Below are 25,818 nucleotides of genomic sequence, written 5' to 3'. Positions count from 1 at the left end.
TGTGTGGTCCCCAGACCAGCAACATGGAGGTGGGGCTCAGGTGATTCCGATGCACACTAGTGTTTGAAAACCACTGGACTTGAAAATAAATATCTTTGGGCAAACTCGTATCTAAGGGTAGGGCATGGTCACTGAGCATTAGCAGCTGAACAAAAGCAAGCCTCTTCCTGGAGCCAAACTAAATTCAGATTCAGGAGAATATGTCAGTGAGGACCTAGGAAACTTCTCTTTTCTGTACTTAGGAAACAAGGTGCTTCTCCAGCAAAAGGAATGAAATCAGGTAAATAATAGCTACTATCATGTAGTGTATTTGTTAATACAGCGGTAAATATTTGTTATTTGGATCACTGACCACAATAGCTATGCTATAAAATGGCTATTGTTATAGTATAATAGTCTTCAACATCAGAGGCAATAAAGTATGTTTAAAGCATTACATTAAATGCTGATTATGAAAATGTGTACAAAACAGGTTTCTCTACCCTCAATTCTCTCAGAGAAAGGGAGCCACTTTAGAGTCTTTATGAAGTCTCATATTATGGTATGCTTTTTCATTTACTTTGTTTTGAACCACAAAATGCTATTTGAGGAAAGCACACAATCAGTGTTAGTCCTAGATGGTTACTGGAATCACTGATGGGACTGAACAAGGAGGAAAAAAAATTAACACCAATTTAGTAAATATTCCTGAGGCAATATCTTTACAAATGTAAATATTGGATATCATGTAGGCAAATTTTTTAAAGATTAAGTTTCAAAAGAAATTGAGTGGTTACATGGAGGGCTCATGAATATATACTTAAAAGATGAGTATAAAAGAGCTATCTTCCTGTTACAGGAATGGATATTGTGCCCTGGGATAAAATTCCTAGCGATGGACAAATCCATACGTGGATTTAAAAAGTTGGTTCTTAATCCAGATGAAAGTGAAGGGAATACTGTCTGCAAAACCATTCTGGAGAACTGGAAGTTCTAATCATGACAAAGACATTGATATTTAGGAGGTACGAAAAGATGGAATAAAAATATGAGACTGGAAAATAATTCTCAAGTAATATGTGATTTTAATATCTATGTATAACTAAATTAGATAGATATCAACATATTTCATCTTCATTACTATATATTTATATTCAAGTTGGCTAACAGACTTTACTTCTTAATGGGAAGCTGAAGTTGTATTTGGCCATATTCAGTACTTGTTGGTAATAACCTGCTTTACTCAGGTAAGGAAAAAGCAATGATGTTTAGTAACAGCAGTGCTGTTTAGTAAATTTTTTTCCTAAAAGCAAACCAATATTTTATTAACATATTTATTCTAACAGGTGATTGCCCTTCTTCCCCAAAGAATCAATCTTACATTGATAAAAACAAGTGTTACCATTATTTCACGTAGAAAAAAATTAACTCAACCAGTCTGTCTGGTGTTTATTTATGGGAAATACATATATTTCCTATGTCCACACACATACATATATATTGATAGATGAACTGAGCAAAAAGTTTTATCCTTTTCTAAGCTAACTTCTACAATATTCCAATCTAAAACTTGAATGAAAAAAATTGCTTCTTAACAAAAGATGTGTAGGGTTTAATGGCCAATTCCTCAATTGGATGCAAATTGTGAAGTTACTAAGTGATACCTGCATCTCTGGCAAAGTCCACTGCAGTGTTGTAAGCAGATGAGTCAAAATGTTGAAGATTCTGTGACCAGTTGGTTAGACTGTTAGCCATCGGGGCGGCCGCCTGCTGGACTTCCATTGTGGTCTTGTTAGCTTCCGCGGTGATCAGCTTGGACTGATCCAGGCGCTGCTGAGCGTCACCTTCACACAGAGCACAAGGACATTTACTTTGCAAAGAAGTAGGACATTTGATGGGGTCATGGATATCCATTTCATCACTGGGATGAAAGAGACCTCAAATTCAGGTTTTTCAGCCAAACCGAGATCTTTAAATAAATGTTAATTATGGTGTAAGTCAGGTGCACTAGAATACTGTAAATAGTATTAACAAGTGAGCTTGGAAGACTCTAAAGTCTCATTAAAATCATGTCGTTCATTTAAAACATTTCCAAATTAAAGGGAAATTTAAAAAAAAGAGTAGTATTTCTTCAGGTTAGAGACCTGGTGAGGAAGCTATAGAAAATGCATATTAGATACTAACTCATAAAACGCCTATGTCTGAAATTCATTGTAAATATCACTTTCTTCTTTGTGGGGCAGCTTCTGTCATAAAAATGATGCTCTAGTACAGAAGTAAATTGATAAGGAAAGGTATTTTTGAATAAGAAAAGCAAGTTTCAAAAGAGATCTATAGTGAAATTTTTAAAAGTTATATATTTAAAATAAAACCAATATAAGTTTACAACAAAACAGTTTTTTCCTGGGTAATGAGATTATAAAAGATTTCTCTTCTTTCTCTTTTCTTATTTTTCTATAATGGTCATGTATTATTTCTGTAATAAAAACAATTAAAAATCACTCAGGTGAGGTTGTAGCTTTAATTATTTTTAACTGGAGAAACATTTAACTTAACCCCACATGCTCTGAACTCTGATGGATGTAGCTTTGAATCCTGGGCCTGCTTCTTTTTGTTGCTGTGCCTTTTGGAGCAAGTTCCCCAACCTTGACAAGCTTCAGGGTTCACATCAGCCTAAAGGCAACAGCAATACTTTCCCACATGAGATAATGTTTGTAAAACACAGCCCAGTGCTTAGCATGTGGTAGCTCTGATGATGCTGATGACACCCTTCCGGCCAGGGCTTTGGCATCCTGTAGTTCTGTAGCTGAATTTGCTCTGTGTAGTGAAACACCACATCCAGCAGCAATGTGTTAACTTTCACTATGCCGGGAAAGGCACTTATGCGCCCAATCACATCTTTCTAAGATAGCACTGTAGTTCCAGATTAGGCAGCATGAGTGCTCTTGTTTTTCTCTCTGGCTCAGTGGTCTCCCTGCTTGCACTATAAGAACGACATGGCATGTAACAGAGAGCAGCTGTTTACTGCTGGGGCCAGAGAAACCCAATAACCAAATTAGGGCATATTTGTTAATGAAAAAGGATGTTCACAAGAAAGTAGGTTACCAAATAGTATAAACATCATGATCTCATTGACATGCATGCGTGCACGCACACACATACACGCAAGATTGGAGGAAAATGCTCTCAAATTTAATCGTCACTCCTAGGTGATGTGACTACAGCTTTTATTATTTTCCAGGACTTTTGTGTGTATGTGTGTGCGTGTGTGAGTGAGAAAAACATAGTTTCTTTTGTCATCAGAAAGCAATATTTATTTATAAAAAGATTAATAAGCAAAGAATCACCTACTCTTTCCTCAAAGGTTTACCTTAATACTAGTGAACAAACAGATGAGCCTTAAGTTCTCCCTGAGATCCTCACCTCTCTCTGTGGCTTGTAGTCTCTTAATGGCATCATTTAATCTGTTTTTGAGGGCACTCTTCCTTGCTAGGGCTCCACCCACACGCCTACTGGTGTCAGCCACTGCCTCGTCATTGCCTGTGGAGAAGAAGCCAAAAAAAGTACAAGTAGGGCAAAGATGCCAGGAAAGAAATCTCCATTGCAACAAGGAAAATTCTGGTTTGTACCACTAAGTCATCTGCAATATTCTGAATATAATATAACATAGAACACCAATTCTGGAAAGCGGCATTTCAACTCAGAGGTAAAGGATTGCAGAAAACTTGTAACACTGCTTCGGAGTGATTTAGGATGTCATAAAGTAACTCATACGGATGTACAGATAATGGCTAACTTTTTTGATTGAAAAATATAGCACTGCTGTGACTAACAACTACGAGCAGCACGATTGATAAAGAGCTGAAAAGATCTGTCTATACTTATGGTGATAACTGGTTAGATAAGAATAATTATTTTTTCTTGATTGTTTTAATAAATTTTAATTGATACACAACACACATCTAGAAAAGGGTACACAATTATAAGTGTACAGCTTGATGAGTTTTCACAAACTGAACACAAAATATAACCAGCGCCCAGGTCAAGAAAAGCATTTTTAAAAGCATTATTAGCCCGTTACAGTTTCCTGGGACCTCCATGATTACCCAAAGGTGACCACTATTCTGAATCCTATCTCTGCCTGTTAGTTGTGTCTATTTTTAAGCTTTATTCAGAAGAAATGATAGAGTATTGTAATTTTCTATATCTTTTTGTATCTCTGTCTTAATTTTTGTACAGTTTTAAGTCTTGGTATTGGGTAGTTTAAGTCCTCTAGGTTTTTTTTTTTTTTTAATTCAAGACTGTGCTGGCTATTCTTGCCTACCACCATCCACCCCCATTTCCAAAGAAATTCTAAAAGCATCCTGTATATGTACATACAGTTCTGGTACTTTAAATGAGATTATATTGAATCTATAGATAAATTTTGGCAGAAACTGTTATTTTTACAAATTCAAGTCTTCCACTTAATGAACACAGTTTTTATTTATTCTTCCCTAGATCTAAATTCTCATTTTTATCTCCATTTATTTAGATCATCTTTTAATTTCTTCAGTAGTGTATTATAATTTATGTGTAAAGATCTTAGCATCTTGCATCAGATTTATTTCTAGGTAATTTATGTTATTGCAAATGGTGTTATTTTAAAAACAGTTAATTTCTAATTGTTTTACATAGAATTAAACTGGATATTTACACATTGAATTGATAATGTGGGGAATCCTTATTTTATTTCCAATCTTAATGGAAAAGCTTTCAATATTTCAGTATGAATATTGGTTTGTTGAATATTATTTTATTATTCTTTATTAAATTATGGAAGTTTCCTTCTATTCCTAGTTTGCTATGAGTTTTTTTAAAATATGAGTGGGTAGCGAGTTTTGTTAAATGATCTTCCTGCATGTAGTGAGATAAGCATATGAATGTTCTCCTATGTTCTGTAAATGTGGTGAATTGCTACTGATGTTTTAAATGTTAAAATATCATTGAAATCCTGGAATAAACCTAACTTGGTCATGTATTACCATTTCTATGTATGCTAGATTTGATTGGCTAATATCCTGATTAGGAGTTTCACATCTCTGTTTAAGAGAGAATTTGGCTTATATTTTTCCTTGTTTATAATGTCCTTAGGTTTTTTTTTTTTTTTTTTCAGTATGTGGGCCTCTCACTGTTGTGGCCTCTCCCGTTGTGGAGCACAGGCTCCGGACGCGCAGGCTCAGCTGCCATGGCTCACAGGCCCAGCCGCTCTGCAGCATGTGGGATCTTCCCAGACTGGGGCACGAACCCGTGTCCCCTGCATCGGCAGGCGGACTCTTAACCACTGCGCCACCAGGGAAGCCCCCGTCCTTAGGTTTTGATATCTAAATTTTGTTGGCTTCATAGAAAAAAGAGTATTTCCTCCTTTACTATTTTCTGGAAGAATTTATGTACTAATGGTGTTATTTCTTCTTTAAGTGTTTTGGAGAATTCACTGGTGGAGCCATATGAGCCTTGAGATTTCTTTGTGGGAGGGCTTAATTACTGATTAGATTTATTATACACATGTATGTACATACAGTTCTATCAGATTTTCTATTCATTCTTGCATCAGTTTTGATAATTAGTCTTTTTCTTAAAAAATTATTCTTGAAAATGTACTTGTAGCATAGACCCTAACTGGGGCTACCTTGGCACAAATCTAAAAAAGTCATGATGTAATATCTTGTCACCTGAACTGAAGGATCAACTTTCCCAAGAATTCTTGTTTCATGCTTTGTTTACTTCCAAAGCATCAGGAAATGTATGTATCTTGACAAACAAAAAAATAATTTCTTCACTTCCCCTTCTTTTCTTTCTCTCCAATGGGCTTGCAAATATATACCCTCCCATGGTGTACTGTCTCTTTCAATTATACAGTCTTGGTGTGCTTGGTTTATTGTTCAGTTATCTTTTCCCCATACATGTACATAAGGGGTATATATGGGTGATGCTTAGTTGATTCTGTCAATGTACTTGTACCAAGTACAATGTAACCAAAGTACAAGCATTTCTTTCTTGTTTCCTCTGGGTGGTGCCAATAAGTTCCCAGAATTCAAGGAGGGTCTTAAACATACTTTGTTGTTGTTTTGCACCCTCTCTCCCTCTTTTAGTTTCAATTTTTGAATATTGTAATACAAGCAATCTATTCAGCTCTTCCTTTTGGGTTTTGTTACTGCAAAAAACACTGGCTGATATACTGAGAAAGAATATATTTAACTGTATTTGGAGTTTTTGATAAAATAGGAGAAAGAAAGTCTATTTGGGGCTGGATGTTTATAAGAAGAAATGCTTCATAAAAAGTCTGTCCTATTTGGAACCCACTGTCTTACATAGACATTTTTCATTTTACAAAGTAATTCAGTAGAAGATTTTAAAAGACAGCAGCTTCCTGAGTTTATTACAGATGGCTATTTGATATAGATAATGAAAAAAAGGAAATCTGGTAAATAAAGATTACTGATCATTGAAATTCATTTGGAAATGAATTAATAGTAATCTGAAATTACAGTGTAACTCAATAGATGAAATATGGTTCAATTTGAAAATCTGAATTTATATTACAAACATGCATATTTTCTAAAGGGAGGCAAGTTCTGATCCACATAGTCCTAACTCCCCATCAGTGTCCCTTTGGCAAATAAACATATGAAGGGATTTAACCAAACAAGATTATGAAATAGGTGACCAGATCTGAAAAATATTCAGAGACCAAAGCAGAGAGATTTATCTACACATAAAATATGGAACTTTGAAGAGACAGCATTATCAGAATAGAAAAATTGCTTTCATGAGGTTCAACAAATCATTAATGACAGGATTGAGAAAATACTTTGCAAATTATCAAGGAGAATAAAATATTTAAGTCACTGCATCGTGAAGACCCACATACTCTGGTCTTCACAAACAAAAGCAATACATACATATGACAACATTTATCCAAAAATATTTTAATATAAGTATTCTAATTCTTTACTGCTAACATTCTAATTCTTTTCTAAAGAGCATGTTTAAGACTAAACTTGTATAATAAATTAATTAGAATGAAGAAACAGCATTTTTATTGTCTGTTTACTCAGATAATAGCTGCTTTATGGTAATTAAATAGTTAAATAGTCTGCATATGAAAAACAAATGCATTTATGTTCTCTATATAATGGCTCTACATTTAAAAAAGAGAGAAAATGTACAGTTAGACTTCAGGTTAATTGCTTTGATAAAATCACATGAAATTTTCAGTTTCAAACTTGGTCTTTGTTTTTAGGTGGTACAAGTTAGCTAGATAATGGATTTCCAACCTCATTAGTCAATGCTCTAATATCCTTAGGAATGAGCTCATTACCTCAGAGATGAGTAAGGTTTAGTAAAATTCTTAGTTTGATTGTTTTCAAGAGTAACTCGTAAGATTCAAAACTAACTGAAATGATTTCACTTTTATTTTTTCCTCCCTCTCCCACTCTGGGATGTGCTTGATTTAGCAGGTGCAGATACCAGCGTTTGGAAGTGCTTTTTTCCATATGGTCATTAGGCTTGTCCTAAATACAGCAAACTTGTATAACACAAACTACAAGAAAGTGCAAAAAACCAGATGGCTTTGTGGTACCCTGTCCTCCTGACTCTCACAGTGCTGACCCATCCCTTCATGGTAAAATTTTAAAGGGCCTTCTGAATTGTTCAAGGAAGGTTACATTATGTGCAATATAATTTTAGTGTTAAAGTGTATTTTATGGTACTATCTCCTTGAAAATTGGCATTCATAGTAGGTTTCTATTAGCCTTTTTGATTAGCAAGAATATCCACTATATATTGGATAACTATATGTTTCCATGTAATTTTACTACATGGAATTTTTTTAAACCACAATTTATTTGAAAATATCTAATACTTGCTTTTTTATTATTCAGATGAAATATAATTTATTCTTTAATCCTCGCATTTTGAAACCTCTGTTTATATGCAGAAACACTGTGTGAAAGGAGGGAAGCAGCTATAAATCAGAAGGAAGACAGGAAAGAGAAAATATTTACTAGAATTTGCCTTTGCTTGCAGCTCTCTGGCTTGACTGAGGAGGTTCTCACTCTCATCTTTATGGTAAATGATTTGCGTATCAATCCCACTCACAGCCTACGAGGAAATTGGATGGAGAGAGTAAGAATGACAGCAGAAGAAATCAACTTTTCATCATTCTAGGATTTAAATGATACAGTTTATCTGCTAAACACCAAGCAAAATACATACAGCTTCATTTTCATAGCTCACAATCAAGGTCAAATGTGAACATGAGAAAATAATATCCTTGACATTTTCAAGATAAATGGTTTTTGAGGAAAATTCAGTGAACTTGGAATAGTGCTTGGCCAAGGGCCCACCAAAGTGCTTGTCATGAAAAAGCTGTTGAATAAACAATTTTTGAGTTGAGGAAATCTGAATGTATGCATAAAGTGTCTTTTCTATCAGCAGGAACAAGTCTTAAATATTTTTTATTCAGGGACTTTGGTTTAAAAAAGCTGTCAAAGAAATTGGCATTTGCTGATTGGAGTATGACACATCTTGAAGAACCTGCATTACCGAAAACATTCATAACATAAATAAAATGGTCTTTTCTTAGTTCTCCTGCCCTTTCTGCCATTTGTATTACATTGGAAGCTCAACAGATGACATTAGGAAACAGAAAAGTCATAAGCCAGGAAAAGGCAACATAGAAATGAATGTTAAAGTAAGGGAATACTCACATCATAAATTCGATCAGTGATGTTCAAAGCCTGTTCTGCCATTTCGTTGGCTTCACTAACATAATTGGCAATATTTTCATAGACATTTGAAGCGTCCAAAGCCTTCTGTACCAGCCCATTCACATCTGAACTGTGCAAATTCCTGTTAATAAACAAACGTGGCATTAGTTCTCCTTCTTACCTCCTTGAGAAATAGGGCCATTTTTAGGGCCTGATTGGAGTACTTCTGGAACCAAAGGCACTTCCTTCCTGTTATTTAAAGTACCTGGCTGGCCAAGGTTTTCCCGAGCTGCCTTTCCTAAGGGCACATTTTCTTTGCATTCCTCTACTTTTGGTTCCCTCAAGGCTTCACCTTGTTTCCGCTCCTTGGCAACTGCCTGCCTGGCAGTAGCCTCAGGGAAAGGAAATGCTGATTTAAAAACAGCCTCTGCACCTCTTTACTCAAGAGTTTGTTTACGTGGTGAAGTCAGGCAGAAGAATGAACCCACAATCATCCCCACCTGCTGCTTACCCCAATCAGCATTGTTATTCCCTCCCTGGCAAAGAAACTAAGGCCCTTGGAGAGGGTGCATAACCTCAGCTGGTGTTAAATATTAGTTGGTTTCACTCTATTCAATCTTTTTTCCTCCTTTTATATAACAGATCACATTTTTCTTTAAGAAAGGTTATAACACATATTGAGCATCATGTACAGATACTGGGCTAGCCCCATTTCATATATTATGTCTCTAAATCTTACCACACCCATGAAGTTGATATTGTTATTCCTTTTTTCGATAAAAGTTGCTGAGGCTCTGAGGAAGGGTGCATAGCTTGCCCAGGGCAAACATGGTTAAGGTCTCACTCCTGAGGCCCAGCTGCCCCCGCTTAAGTGCAGAGCCTCATCTCACAACCACCCATGCCCTGACACCATGTTCTCTGCCTTTGTCCCTTCTGGCCCCTGTAAGGTTCCTCTAACATTTACTGATACCCATGATGCACTGGACACCCTCACGTAGAGGCTGATAACAGTATGTGCCTCAGAGGATTCATATGAGGTCTAACAGGGATAAAATATGTGTAATGCTTGGTTCCGTGCCTGCCATCCAGTAAATCTCAGGATTTATTATACCTAAACCATTTCCTAAATGGAAATTTCAAACTGTAAGTGTATCCACACAATAATTCATATTATTGACAAACACTTCTTCCTCTATAATACAAACTCCAGCCCCCTCTTCTGCAGCTCATCCTAAATCCTTTGTCTTAATTTTATTCAGTCTTAAATCCACCAGTTCCATACTGTTTTCCCAGTTCCAGAAATTTCTGACTAGTATCACTTTATTCATCAGTAACTTCTCGGAAGATTCTCTGTGATGCAGTACATGACACTGCAGATCCTACACTGGCTCCTCTCTTCACACCACCCTGACCTACTGAGCTCAGCCAATTGTTTCTCAGCCTCCTCCAACCAGTTTCAGTCCCTGTACACCGGCTTAGGCTCAGAGGAACTTCCTCTTTATTTCCTTGGCAACTTTCTTCTTTTTTGTCGGAGTTCACCATCATTCTGGCTCCTCTGCAGTAGGGCTGACAACCATTCAGGGGCCCACAAAGATGCTTTCATGTTAACTTTTTTAAAATCAGAAGAAAAAAATGAGGATAACAATAATGATTACATTAGCCTTTATACCTATGTAGTAATGACATATAATTAAAAAAAATTTTTTATGGCCCATGAAGGTCATAACGCAGCCCTGCTCTGCAGAGGAAATTCTGATCCAAATGCCTGCTACTTAAATCTCCCCACAACCCCCTGTTCTCAGAAATGGCACAGAGAGTAAAACCTGAGGAAGTTTTAAAAGAAAGGGGTAAAAGGTATAAAATGTTACCAATATTTATTAATATTTAAAAATTTTGCTGGCTAGAGTGGTGAGCGGATATATCAAAGAGCTTGAAACAAAAAGCCTTTATTTACTTTGTTTTCATTACTAGGCACAAAACAGGTACTACATCAATATAGAAAATAAAGATGTGCTTTTGAAATGGAAGCTTCTTGATGAATTATGTTTATCTCTGTTTGAGGCAAACCATGCAAACCACTGGGTACACCAGATAGATGCTGAAGAATATTCACATTTTGAAGGGAAGACGTCTATAAATTTGGATGTTTTCCTGAATATATGTAGTCAGAAATATGCTAAACGTAAAAAAGGGACTTCAGGGTGATTGATATTTCTGATTATGTTTCATGTAAAGCATGGGGTAACTTCCTTAGAAGTTCTAGCTGGAACACTGTTTGCTGCAGGGTTGAGAAGGTCTGTGTTGGGATCCCATTCAATGGGATGTAGTTACTAAATGACAAAAGAACAACGAAGAGGGCCACAGAATTAATCTCAAAAATAATAATCTACCAATACAGTTGTTACCAAAACTAGTATTTTCTCCAAGTTCCATTTTATTGGCTTGATCAGAAGCACATTCCCTGGGAGCATGACACTGAGCTGGATACAACACCATCTCACACACCAAGGTTTTAACCATGATCTCTCCATCCGCACTCCCACCCCTGCCCTTGGCAATCAGGAAAAAAAGGTGATTTAAGTTTTGAACAGAAGTGAATACTGGGTCTTATTTTATTCATGACCTTCACAATCCTTGTTTCTAATTGCCAGACTTGCAATCTTTCTCTATAATGATCTCATTATTTACCTATTTTTTCAGGGTCATGAATTCAATGCCAGTCTTTTAGTACATTTCAATTAACATTAAATGAGTGCTTAGGAGTCTCTTCTAGATACTGCGAGGAAAATTATCAATTGATTTTTCTCTTAATAGGTGCTGAAATCAAATAGTTCCTGCTGGGCACTGGGGAATGGCTGGAGTATCTGCCACAAGTTCCACGTATTGCCAACTTCCAACCAGCTTTACTTAAGACACTTGGGTGTGGAAAGCTAATGCTGTCTCTGAAATAAATAGGTGATGATGGCAGAATTAGACCTTGCAGAGGGATCTGATTTACTTGATACTATTTTGGGCAGCAGTTATATCCCTATAACTAAAATGTGTTAGGTTATCTTATCAATAATGTGGAACAGAACTACCCCTCCCACAACACAGATCTCTAATCTGACAGATTTTTTAAAATCGAAAAACTGTCTCCCCAAAGCAACTGCAATAAACAATAATTGGCTCTCAGACTAGCCAACCAACAAACAGAAAAACAAATAAGCAAACCCAACTCTAAAACCAAACTGCTAACACTGTATCCCAGCAACCCTGTCATGTGAAATGGAATAAAAATAAGTTACTCAGCCTATAAAGATGTTTGCATTTCTAAAACCAGGATATTACCTGCTCAGTTCATCAGCCTCTTGTTGAAGGTTCTGTGCATGGTCAACAGCCTCCTGAACTAAATCATGACTGAGGTTGCTTAGGTTGGATAGTTTTCTTTGTAGTTCATTTTTGGCTCCATCTATTTCAGCATAAATCCCTGATGCATTCTAAAAATATTTAAAAAAGAACTGAATTTAGAGGGACTTAAAATATTTTTCCCACGGAGCACCAAAGATAATCTCTACTCCTCCTTACTATGAAGTTCAGTAAGTTTCAGGACAGATCTACAAGAGTCTAAAAGGTTATACATAGATATTTATCTACTTGCATCTTCAACTCCTTCTCTACTGATTGCTTCCCTACAATTCAGACATGCTCTGCCATCTCTCATCCGAAAAGAAAACTAAACAGAAACTCTCCATTGTCCACACTTCTCCCTAATGTTATTACCCTACTTTTTTATCCCTTTCATAGCAAAATAGACACCCCCCCCCGAAAAAAAAGTGTTTATGCATGCTATCTCTATCTCATCACCTTTAAATTCACGCTTTTGACCTATTCCAGTCTGGATTTTACCTCAATACTCCACCAACACAGAAATTCACTTAATGATTTCTGAGTTACTAAACCTAATGGGTATCACTCAGTTCTCATCTTATCTGACCTCTCAGCTGTATTTCTTTTGCTGACTACTCTCCCTGACACTCACCTTGTAACATGACCTCTCTTAATTTTCAATTCAACAGTAGACCTATGATCTTAGCTAAAGACCACACACAGGATGCTGCTGCAAACCTATGACTTTCAGCCTTGGCTGGGCCCTCAACGCTGAAAAGAATTCGCTCTCCCGGTCACTCACATAGTGACTCTAAACACTGTCACCATTCCAAAGCCAATAATAATTCCTTCCCCCAACCCTTTCCGATTCTCATCAGGTCACTTTATTTTCTTTTTTATTTAGAAGACATAAGCTAACTGTTAGTGGGAACACTTTTTTCCAGCTCCCAATGTGATGTTCCTTCCCTATGAAGGCAGCTCAATTAGTGGAACTACAGGCCTTTCCACCTTTTCCGTATTCTGCCCTGAGAGGAGGAGTGGTTTATTTGCTTGGTCAATTTAGGGGATAACTATACAGAGCCTGCTCAACTCCACTCTTCTGCTCTTGGGAGCAAGCAGCTAGCAGAAAGCTGAGTTTCCCTGTGCTCCTGCACATAGCAAAAGCTGTCCTGGGGAGAAGCCCCACCCCGCCCCAGGAACCCTGCGGTGTTGCTGGTCTCCTTGGGCAGACCTGCCTAATTCTGGGATTGAGTATCAGCAATCCCACTTGGCTAAGAGATCTCTTAAGAAGCCACACCCTCAGTTTAGCTGAAATAAAGGTGATATTCTTGGTCGTAATATTTACTGTTTATTTTTCAACTTGTTTAGAACTTGGGTGCTGAAAGGGGTACCATTTTTTGATAACCCCTAAGAGCCTCCAACACCGACAACCAGGAGTTTCCCCAACTCTTTGCTACCACCCCCAGCTCCCTCCCCAGCCAACCCTATACACTTACTTATAGCTACATCTTCCTCATATTTTAAGATGAAAAGTGTTCCTTTTCTGTACAAGGCATGCTCCCCTATTTTCTCAGTGCCCCTGTTTTCTGTTTTCTTGCTCCCTAGCTATTGGCTCTTCTCAGATATAAATATGCTTAAGTTCCTACTAAAAAACAAACAATTACTTGACTCTAGCTTCCCCTGCAGCTTCTTCTCTTGTGTTGATGAAGTGCTCACTACAGAAATGGTTCTTGCCCCAAGGTTCCCAATGTCAGACCCCATACTGCCAGGTCCATTAGACACTTTCCTGTATTTACCAGATCTGTCTCTGGTTTGTGACAGTGCTGGTCACAGTCTCTGCCTTAAAACCCTCTTTTCCCCCAGTTTCTGTGATGCTGCTCTCTCCTGGTTTCCTATTTCTCTGGCCAGGCAGAAGACTTTCAAAGCTGGTGTTCCTAGGGGCTAGACTCAGCCCTTTCCTGTCTGAGCGATCTAACGCCTTTCTCTGAACCCACCCTTTTAGTCTTCTGATCCATTCTCCACCACCTTGCAGGAATGGTGAACTTGCTATTAAGCAAATCTGATCATATTATTTCCCTTCTCAAAATCAGCTACTTGCTTTGCATGAACAAATCCAATTCCTAAGCGAGGCTTCAGCAACTGACTCCTCCTCTTACTAATTTCATCATTTCTTACCACTTCCCACACAACCGCATCCCATGGTCCAAACTTGACTGATTGTTGTTTTCATGCTCCGTAATTTTTTCTGGCACCTGTGCCTTTTCACATATTTTCTCTGTCTGGAGTAACTTCTCTTTGTTTTCTGTCTGATCCACCTGGAAAAGTTATACTCATCCTTCCAAATTCAGCTCAGATACCACTTCCTTTATGAAGCCATCTCTAACCTCTCTAGGGTGAGCTGTGTTGCCACATATTTCAATTATCCACGTGCCACACAACTGTTATGATTTCACATTATTATTCCACCCACCAGATTATATAATCTTAGAAGGCAGGGACTATGTTTAATTTATTTTTATACTCCCAGAATGTAGCATAGTTCCTAGCACATAGGGTTTATGTTATAACTACAGTATTAAGGGTGTAGTCCATTTGGTTGGTCATCTGGGGAACAATACTGTGAAAAAAAAGTTTTTAGTTGTATAAGCAGAAAAAATACCATGGATATTCTACCTTTACTCATTAATTTGCTCAACAAATATTCATTGTGTACCCACTATGTGCCAGGTACTCTTTCAGGATATAGAACACATAGCTATGAACACAGTCTCTACTCTCAAGGAATTTACAATCTAGTGGGAATATACAATAATAAATAAAACAAGTGATTAAATAAATGAACAAGCTAATTTCAGGGAATAAAAAATATTTTGAATAAAAGATAACAGGTACGGGGCTTCCCTGGTGGCACACTGGTTGAGAGTCCGCCTGCCGATGCAGGGGACACGGGTTCGTGCCCCGGTCCGGGAAGATCCCACATGCCGCAGAGCGGCTGGGCTTGTGAGCCATGGCCGCTGAGCCTGCGCATCTGGAGCCTGTGCTCCGCAACGGGAGAGGCCACAACAGTGACAGGCCCGCGTACCGCAAAAAAAAAAGATAACAGGTGCGATGGGTTAGAGAGTGACTGAGGGCAAGAGAGCTACTTGGACTGAATGTTCACAAGGACACTAGCCATTTGAAGATCTGGGGATATCAGGTGCAAAAGTCCTGAGGCAAGAAAAAGTATGGTGTGTTTGAAAAACAGGGAGGAGTTGGAGTGTATGAACAGGAGTGGGCTGAAGTGTAGTGAGGAGGGAGAGAGTGGGTATGAGGTCAGAGAGGTGGGCCAGAGTAAGGTCACTTAGGGCCTCATGGGCCATGTAGCATGAGTTTGTTTCTTACTTTAAGTATCACTGGAGGTTTTGTGTGGGATAAATAATGTTATCTGATTATGTTTTTAAAGGATTGTTCTGCTGCTGCATAGAGAATGGATCTCGAGGGGCAGGTGTGGAGGCAGATGAATCAGTAGGAGGCTCTTTCAGAAGTCCATACTGGAGATGAGGAGACTTGGACTCATACTCAAGAGTAGCAGCAGAGAAGAGGGTAGTGGTCAGAAATCAGGATTCGGTTTGGAAGTAGGGTCAACAGGTCTTGTTGAAATGGGGGTGAGGGGAAAGGAGAAATCAAGAAGGACTCCAGAATTTTGATTTGAGCAATTGGATTGTTCCAGTTACTGAGCTAGGTAAAACTAGGGAAGAGGGTGTTATTCAGAATATGTTAAGTTTGATATGCCTATTACACACCTAAGTGGTAGATGAAATTGTGATTTAGCTACATACCACACTGAGTTCTTACTTGAAAACGTCAAGTATGCATTTGGATATAGAAGCTTGGAACTCAGTGGAGGTCTCAGAGCTAGAAGTACACATTGTGGAATCATGCATCTAATTGTTCTTTAAAGTCATGGGATTCATTGCGATCAACTAGGGAGACAGTATAAGTAGAAAAAAGGGCCCAGGACTGAGCACTGAGCCATTCATTATCCAGAGCAGGGCCCAACATGGCCCAGGGCCAAGTGTGGTCTGAGGCCTATTTTTATATAGCTCCCCACTAGGAATATTTTTTACATTTTTAAAGAGTTCTAAAAAACATCAAGCCAAACCAAACAAAGAAGAATAAGGGGGAACAGTTTTATGTGGCCTGCAGAGCCTAAAATATTTACCACGTAGTGGACATGCAGAGGCGAAGCTATCAAAGTTGGCTGGGAAGAAATGGCCATGGAGGAAGAAGAAGAATCAGAGTGGGGTATTGGAGAACCCAGGATAGGAGCTCCAAGTGTTTAAAAATAGAGGGAAGGGTAATTAGTGGCAGGGCTAATAAAGCTGAGGAGAGAGAAACAACCATGGTTTTGGCTATGTTGAGGTCGCTAATGACTTGGACAAAAATAGTGTCAGTGAAGGGACATGGAATCCCACTTGGAGTGGGTTGAGTACAGTAGTCAGCGGGTGGCTGGAAGGTGGAAACAGCAACTGTAAATGACTCTTGAGATGTTTTGCTGTGAAGCAGAGTAATGGGGCAGAGATTAGAGGGGATGTGAGCAGGGTTTTTCTTCTTTTTAATTTTTAAAAGGTAGGAGACACTAGAGTATGTTTCTATGTTGGCAGTAATGATTCAGTAAAGAGTAAGAATTGGGCAAAACAGAAGAGAGAGGGCACAGTTTGGGAGTGAAACCCAGCAACCATGTTTTTGAGCAGAGGAAGGATGGGATTCAGAGCATAGGTGGAGGGATTAAACTTTGACAGGAGAAGGGACGTTTCACTAATTATAATAGGTAGGAAGGTAGAAGTGTAGATACACATGCAGGTAGACTGGTAGCTTTGGGGAGGAAAGATGAGGGGAATTATCCTCTCTTTGTTCCTAATTTTCAGCAAAGCATGAAGCAAATTCACCAGCCAGACTGATAGAAGGGGAGGTGGGTTTCCCACCAGTCATATTGGCTTCTCTGGTGTGGCCACGATGCTGAGGGTACTTGGGTTTACAGGGTTAAGGGATTAGAATTCTCAGGTGAGTACAATAGGGGAAGAGGTAAGTATGGAAGTAAAGGGTGTTTGCAAAGAATGATTATACTGATAATTTTAGCTTAAGGAAGGAATGGCAAATGAGATGGAGGAGGTTTTGCCGTGGCTAGAGAATTGGTGGAGTGTGCCTTCTAGAGTAAGTGAGATAAGAGGTGGTGCTCAGGGAGGGAGGTGCTTGATACTGGGATTTGGGAGAGGCATTCTTAGTGATGACAAGATCTGGGTCTGGTCATACTAGGGATTACAGAGGTGGATGGGAGGAAAAGCTTGTTGGACAGAAGTTCAAGGAACCGGAGGTCTGAGAGCTGGTGGACTCATCCATCTGGATTTTGATGTCAGCAAGGATAGTGGTGGGAGTAGGGATGGAGAGGAAGACAGGGATGGAAAGGAAGCTAAAATAGTCAAAGAATGAGATGGTGATCAGATGACTTTAAAATAATATCCTTTTGGGCTTCCCTGGTGGCACAGTGGTTGAGGTCTGCCTGCAGGGGACACGGGTTCGTGCCCCGGTCCAGGAAGATCCCACATGCCGCGGAGTGGCTGGGCCTATGAGCCATGGCTGCTGAGCCTGTGCGTCCGGAGCCTGTGCTCTGCAACAGGAGAGGCCACAACAGTGAGAGGCCCGCATACCGCAAAAAAAAAAATCCTTTTAAAGGTAATAAAAATGAGCTAGGAGTACTTTTGTGGGATAGGAACCAAGATGGCGGAGTAGAAGGATGTGCTATCACTCCCTCTTGTGAGAACACCAGAATCACCACTAGTTGCTGGACAATCATCAACAGGAAGACACTAGAACTCACCAAAAAAGACACGCCACATCCAAAGACAAAGGAGAAGCCACAATGAGACAGTAGGAGGGGCGCAGTCATAGTAAAACAAATACTGTAACTGCTGGGTGGGTGGCTCACAGACTGGAGAACACTTACACCACAGAAGTCCACCCACTGGAGTGAAGGTTCTGAGCCCCACGTCAGGCTTCCCAACCTGGGGGTCTGGCAACGGGAGGAGGAATTCCTCGAGAATTAGACTTTGAAGCCTAGTGGGATTTGATTGCAGGACTTCGACAGGACTGGAGGAAACAGACACTCCACTCTTGGAGGGCACACACAAAGTAGTATGCGCATTGGGACCCAGGGTAAGGGGCAGTGACCCTGGGGGAGACTGAACCAGACCTACCTGCTAGTGTTGGAGGGTCTCCTGCAGAGGCGGGGGGAGTGGTGGCTGTGGCTCACCATGGGGACAAGGACACTGGCAGCAGAGGTTCTGGGAAGTACTCCTTGGCATGAGCCCTCCCAGAGTCTGTCATTAGCCCCACCAAAGAGCCCAGGTAGGCTCCAGGGTTGGGTTGCCTCAGGCCAAACAACCAACAGGGAGGGAACCCAGCCCCACCCATCAACAGTCAAGGGGATTAAAGTTTTACTGAGCTCTTCCCACCAGAGCAACAGTCAGCTCTACCCACCACCAGTCCCTCCCATCAGGAAACTTACACAAGCTTCTGAGATAGCCTCATCCACCAGAGGGCAGACAGCAGAAGCAAGAACTACAATCCTGCAGCCTGTGGAACAAAAACCACATTCACAGAAAGATAAACAAGATGAAAAGGCAGAGGGCTATGTACCAGATGAAGGAACAAGATAAAACCCCAGAAAAACACTAAATGAAGTGGAGATAGGCAATCTTCTAGAAAAGGAATTCAGAATAACGATACTGAAGATGATCTAGGACCTCGGAAAAAGAATGGAGGCAAAGATTGAGAAGATGCAAGAAATGTTTAACAAAGACCTAGAAGAATTAAAGAACAAACAAACAGAGATGAACAATACAGTAACTGAAATGAAAAATACACTAGAAGGAATCAATAGCAGAATAACTGAGGCAGAAGAACGGATAAGTGACCTGGAAGATAGAATGGTGGAATTCACTGCTGAGGAACAGAATAAAGAAAAAAGAATGAAAAGAAATGAAGACAGCCTAAGAGACCTCTGGGACAACATTAAATGCAACAACATTCGCATTATAGGGGTACCAGAAGGAGAAGAGAGAGAAAGGACCCAAGAAAATATTTGAAGAGATTATAGCCGAAAACTTCCCTAACATGGGAAAGGAAATAGCTACCCAAGTCCAGGAAGCGCAGAGAGTCCCATACAGGATAAATCCAAGAAGAAACATGCTGAGACACATAGTAATCAAACTGGCAAAAATTAAAGACAAAGAAAAATTATTGAAAGCAGCAAGGGAAAAATGACAAATAACATACAAGGGAACTCCTATAAGGTTAACAGCTGATTTCTCAGCAGAAACTCTACAAACCAGAAGGGAGTGGCAAGATATACTTAAAGTGATGACAGGGAAGGACCTACAACCAAGATTACTCTACCCAGCAAGGATCTCATTCAGATTTGATGGAGAAATCAAAAGCTTTACAGACAAGCAAAAGCTAAGATAATTCAGCACCACCAAACTAGCTCTACAACAAATGCTAAAGGAACTTCTCTAAGGGGGAAACACAAGAGAAGAAAAGGACCTACAAAAACAAACCCAAAGGGCTTCCCTGGTGGCGCAGTGGTTGAGAATCTGCCTGCTAATGCAGGGGGGACGGGTTCAAGCCCTGGTCTGGGAGGATCCCATGTGCCGTGGAGCAACTGGGCCCGTGAGCCACAAGTACTGAGCCTGCGCATCTGGAGCCTGTGCTCCCCAACGGGAGAGGCCGTGATGGTGAGAGGCCCATGCACCATGATGAGCAGTGGCCCCCGCTTGCCACAACTGGAGAGAGCTCTCGCACAGAAACAAAGACCCAACACAGCAAAAATAAATAAATTAATTAATTAAAAAAAAAACAAACCCAAAACAATTAAGAAAATGGTCATAGGAACATACATATTGATAATTACCTTATATGTGACTGGATTAAATGCTCCAACCAAAAGAAACAGGCTTGCTGAATGGATACAAAAACAAGACCCATATATATGCTGTCTACAAGAGACCCACTTCAGACCTAGGGACACATACAGACTGAAAGTGAGGGGATGGAAAAACATATTCCATGCAAATGGAAATCAAAAGAAAGCTGCAGTAGCAATACTCATATCAGATAAAACAGACTTTAAAATAAAGAATCTTACAAGACACAAGGAAGGACACTACATAATGATCAAGAGATCAATCCAAGAAGAAGATATAACAATTATACATTTTTATGCACCCAACATAGGAGCACCTCAATGCATAAGGCCACTGCTAACAGCTATAAAAGAGGAGATCGACAGGAACACAATAATAGTGGGGGACTTTAACACCTCACTTACACCAATGGATAGATCATCCAAAATGAAAATAAATAAGGAAACAGAAGCTTTAAATGACACAACAGACCAGATAGATTTAATTGATATTTATAGGACATTCCATCCAAAAAGAGCAGATTACACTTTCTTCTCAAGTGCGCATGGAACATTCTCCAGGATAGATCACATCTTGGGTCACAAATCAAGCCTCAGTAAATTCAAGAAAACTGAAATCGTATCAAGCATCTTTTCTGACCACAACACCATGAGATTAGAAATGAATTACAGGGGAAAAAATGTTAAAAACACAAACACATGGAGGCTAAACACTACGTTACTAAATAACCAAGAGATCACTGAAGAAATCAAAGAGGAAATCAAAAAATACCTGGAGACAAATGACAATGAAAACACAACAATCCAAAACCTATGGGATGCAGCAAAAACAATTCTAAGAGGGAAGTTTATAGTTATAAAGCCTACCTCAAGAAACAAGAAAAATCTCAAATAAACAGTCCAACCTTATACCTAAAGGAACTGGAGAAAGAAGAACAAACAAAACCCAAACTTAGCAGAAGGAATGAAATCATAAAGATCAGAGCAGAAATAAATGAAATAGAAACAAAGAAAACAATAGCAAAGATCAATAAAACTAAAAGCTGGTTCTTTGAGAAGATAAACAAAATTGATAAACCATTAGCCAGACTCATCAAGAAAAAGAGGGAGAGGACTCAAATCAATAAAATTAGAAATGAAAAAGGAGAAGTTACAACAGACACCACAGAAATACAAACATCCTAAGATACTACTACAAGCAACACTATGCCAATAAAATGAACAACCTGGAAGAAATGGACAAATTCTTAGAAACGTATAACCTTCCAAGACTGAACCAGGAAGAAACAGAAAATATGAACAGACCAATCACAAGTAATGAAATTGAAACTTTCCTTAAAAATCTTCCAACAAACAAAAGTCCAGGACCAGATGGCTTCACAGGCAAACTGTATCAAACATTTAGAGAAGAACTAACACCTATCCTTCTCAAACTCTTCTAAAAATTTGCAGAGGAAGGAACACTCCCAAACTCATTCTATGAGGCCACCATCACTCTGATACCAAAACCAGACAAAGATACTACAAAAAAACAAAATTACAGACCAATATCACTGATGAATATAGATGTAAAATTCCTCAACAAAATACTAGCAAACAGAATCCAACAACACATGAAAAGGATCATACACCATGATCAAGTGGGATTTATCCCAGGGATACAAGGATTCTTCAATATACGCAAATCAATCAATGTGATACACCATATTAACAAATTGAAGAATAAAAACCGTATGATCATCTCAATAGATGCAGAAAAAACTTTTGACGAAATTCAACACCCATTTATGAGAAAAACTCTCCAGAAAGTGGGCACAGAGGGAACCTACCTCAACATAATAAAGGCCATATATGACAAACCCACAGCAAACATCATTTGCAATGGTGAAATACTGAACACATTTCCTCTAAGATCAGGAACAAGACAAGGATGTCCACTCTCACCACTATTATTCAACATAGTTTTGGAAGTCCTAGCCACGGCAATCAGAGAAGAAAAAGATATAAAAGGAATACAGATTGGAAAAGAAGACGGAAAACTGTCACTGTTTACAGATGACATGATAGTATACATACAGAATCCTAAAAATGCCACCAGAAAACTACTAGAGCTAATCAATGAATTTGGTAGAGTTGCAGGATACAAAATTAATGCACAGAAATCTCTGGCATTCCTATACACTAATGATGAAAACTCTGAAAGAGAAATTAAGGAAACAGTCCCATTTATGATTGCAACAAAAAGTATAAAACACCTAGGAATAAACCTACCTAGGGAGACAAAAGACCTCTATGCAGAAAACTGTAAGACACTGATGAAAGAAATTAAAGGTGATACCAACAGATGGAGAGATATACCATGTTCTTGGATTGGAAGAATCAATATTGTGAAAATGATTACACTACCCAAAGCAATCCTCAGATTCAATGCATTCCCTGGCAAATTACCAATGGCATTTCTTACAGAACTAGAACAAAAAATCTTAAAATTTGTATGGAGACATAAAAGACCCCAAATAGCCAAAGCAGTCTTGAGGGGAAAAAAACAGTGCTGGAGGAATCAGACTCCCTGACTTCAGACTATACTACAAAGCTACAGTAATCAAGACAATATGGTACTGGTACAGAAACAGAAACATAGATCAATGGAAGATAGAAAGCCCAGAGATAAGCCCACAGCACCCATGGTCAACTAATCTATGACAAAGGAGGCAAGGATACACAATGGAGAAAAGACAGTCTCTTCAATAAGTGGTGCTGGGAAAACTGGACAACTACATGTAAAAGAATGAAATTAGAACACTCCCGAACACCATACACAAAAATAAACTCAAAATGGATTCGAGACCTAAATTTAAGACCAGACACTGTAAAACTCTTAGAGGAAAACATAGGAACAACACTCTTTGACATAAATCACAGCAAGATCTTTTTTGATCCACCTCCTACAGTAATGGAAATAAAAACAAAAATGAACAAATGGGACCTAATGAAACCTCAAAGCTTTTGCACAGCAAAGGAAACCATAAACAAGATGAAAAGACAACCCTCAGAATGGGAGAAAATATTTGCAAACGAATCAACAGACAAAGGATTAATCTCCAAAATATATAAACAGCTCATGCAGCTCAATATTAAAGAAACAAATAACCCAATCCAAAAATGGGCAGAAGACCTAAATAGACATTTCTCCAAAGAAGACATATAGATGGCCAAGAAGCGCATGAAAAGCTGCTCAACATCACTAGTTATTAGAGAAATGCAAATCAAAACTACAGTGAGGTATCACCGCACACCAATTAGAATGGGCATCGTCAGAAAATCTACAAACAACAAATGCTGGAGAGGGTGTGGAGAAAAGGGAACCCTCTTGCACTGTTGGTGGGAATGTAAACTGATACAGCCACTATGGAGAACAGTATGGAGGTTCCTTAAAAAACTGAAAATAGAATTACCATATGACCCAGCAATCCCACTACTGGGCATATACCCAGAGAAAACCATAATTCAAAAAGACACATGCACCCCAATGTTCATTGCAGCACTATTTACAATAGGCAGGTCATGGAAGCAACCTAAGACAGATGAATGGATAAAGGAGATGTGGTACATATATACAGTGGAATATTACTCAGCCATAAAATGGAATGAAATTGAGTCATTTGTTGAGATGTGGAGGGATCTAGAGACTGTCATACAGAGTGAAGTTAAGTCAGAAAGAGAAAAAGAAATATTGTATATTAATGCATGTATGTGGAACCTAGAAAAATGGTACTGATGAACCGGTTTGCAGGGCAGAAGTTGAGACACAGATGTAGAGAACAAACGTATGGACACCAAGGGGGGAAAGCGGTGGGTGGGTGCGGATGGTGGTGTGCTGAATTGGGCGATTGGGATTGACATGTATACACTGATGTGTATAAAATTGATGACTAATAAGAACCTGCTGTATTTAAAAAAGTTAAATTTAAAAAAGTACTTTCGTGATGCGTTTATCAGAAAATTTCTACTTTAAAAAATGTGACATTTATTGATTTTGAATATCAGCTTTATTAAACACACAACTTACAAGTAAAGAGTGAGTAGGATGTATCTAGATTTACACTTTCTACAGAACTTTCTGTGATTATCTGTGCTGAACGAAATGGCAGACATTAGCCATATGTGGTGCTGTTGAGCACATGAAATGTGGCTAATATGACTGAGGAATTAAATTTTAATTTTATTTCATTTTAAGTAATTTAAATTTAAGTAGCCATGTGTGGCTAGTGGCAACTGTACAATGAAAGGAACTGAAAAATTCAGTCTACTGATCTTATTTTTACAATTCCAGCTAACTTGATAAATTGAATTGGAGTTGATTATTCTTCTGTGACACTGAGTTCCTTTTCTAACCTGCTATAAATACTAACCTGAACAAGTCACGTGTGCCTTACCTTTATTATGTCATCAAGTTCTGAAAGGGTCATCCGAGGCATTGTCAGTGAGTCGGAAGACATCCTCAGAGACTCGTTCACCCCTGCCATCTGTTCCCTCACTCTGTCATGCTGTTTCTGCATGAGGAAGAGCAAGGGAGAGAGGAAGAAAAGGTCGCTTTAGATAAAGAAGGCATCAGGGAGAGTGCTGTCAGCTTGCTGCCACTGCACTTCGACAGATCCAGGTTCCTATCCCAGACCCACCAATGAATTGCTGTGCCACTCTGGGTAATTCGACCCGGCCCAGGCTCAGCTTTCTCATTTATAAAATGGAGATAATGAAAGTAAGCACCTCAGGAGCTTCAAAGAACTTAGTTATGATTATTACTTACAGTGCCACCACATCAAAGAGAGTTGACACTCCAGAGAGGGCCCTTGCCTCTTTCTCCATAAATGTGAAATGGGGCTAGGGATATAGCATTGAACAGGCTCTGTATTTGCAGTAATTGAAAACTGAATTAATTCCAAAAAGCATTTATCATGTGCTAACTTTGGGCCAGGCACAAATAGCTCATTTGGACAGGAATAAAGTATATACAAAAGAATCTTAATGTCCTTTTAAAAATTTTAAATGGTCCTATTATCAAAACATAAAATTGTGATCTCGCTTCCTCCTACTCTGAGCTCTTTATGTTAGATGCTCAGATGTTCTGAGGAGGGAAATTGCCCAAGTGTGGTTATATTTTTTTCTTCTTTTTTTTCAGTTTTTTTTTTATTGAAGCATAGTTGATTTACAATGTTGTACCAATCTCTGCTGTACAGCAAAGTGACTCAGTTATACACATGTATACACTCTTTTTTTTAATATTCTTTTCCATTATGGTTTATCACAAGATATTGAATATAGTTCCCTGTGCTATACATTAGGACCTTGTTGTTTATCCATTCTAAATGTAATAGTTTGCATCTACCAACCCCAAACTCCCAGTCCATCCCTCTCCCTCCCCCACTCCGCCTTGGCAACCACAAGTCTGTTCTCCATGTCTATGTGTCTGTTTCTGTTTTGTAGATAGGTTCATTTGTGTCATATTTTAGATTCCACATATAAGTGATATCATGTGGTATTTGTCTTTCTCTTTCTGACTTACTTCACTTAGTATGATAATCTCTAGGTCCATCCATGTTGCTGCAAATAGCATTATTTTGTTCTTTTTCATGGCTGAGTAGTATTCCATTGTATATATGCACCACATCTTCTTCATCCGTTCATCTGTTGATGGACATTTAGGTTGTTTCTATGTTTTGGCTTGTGAATAGTGCTGCTATGAACATAGGGGTGCATGTG

At 38.8% G+C, this 25,818-nt stretch overlaps 1 protein-coding gene across 1 annotated transcript in view; it reads right to left on the bottom strand.

Annotated features, from left to right (window-relative positions):
* Positions 1-25,818, bottom strand: part of LAMA4 (laminin subunit alpha 4) — a 150,729-nt gene that overhangs the window by 35,610 nt on the left and 89,301 nt on the right. The window contains exons 13-19 of the mRNA XM_060030432.1: positions 24,495-24,611; positions 12,060-12,208; positions 8,730-8,871; positions 8,025-8,121; positions 3,403-3,519; positions 1,644-1,823; positions 626-642 (exon numbers count right to left, since the gene is read on the bottom strand). Coding sequence (XP_059886415.1) covers positions 626-642; positions 1,644-1,823; positions 3,403-3,519; positions 8,025-8,121; positions 8,730-8,871; positions 12,060-12,208; positions 24,495-24,611 — 819 coding nt within the window. The remainder of the gene's footprint in view (positions 1-625; positions 643-1,643; positions 1,824-3,402; positions 3,520-8,024; positions 8,122-8,729; positions 8,872-12,059; positions 12,209-24,494; positions 24,612-25,818) is intronic.

This window comes from Delphinus delphis, chromosome 14 (genome assembly GCF_949987515.2).
Source record: "Delphinus delphis chromosome 14, mDelDel1.2, whole genome shotgun sequence".
Lineage (NCBI taxonomy): Eukaryota > Metazoa > Chordata > Mammalia > Artiodactyla > Delphinidae > Delphinus > Delphinus delphis.
This window is presented reverse-complemented; position numbering and strand designations above follow the sequence as displayed.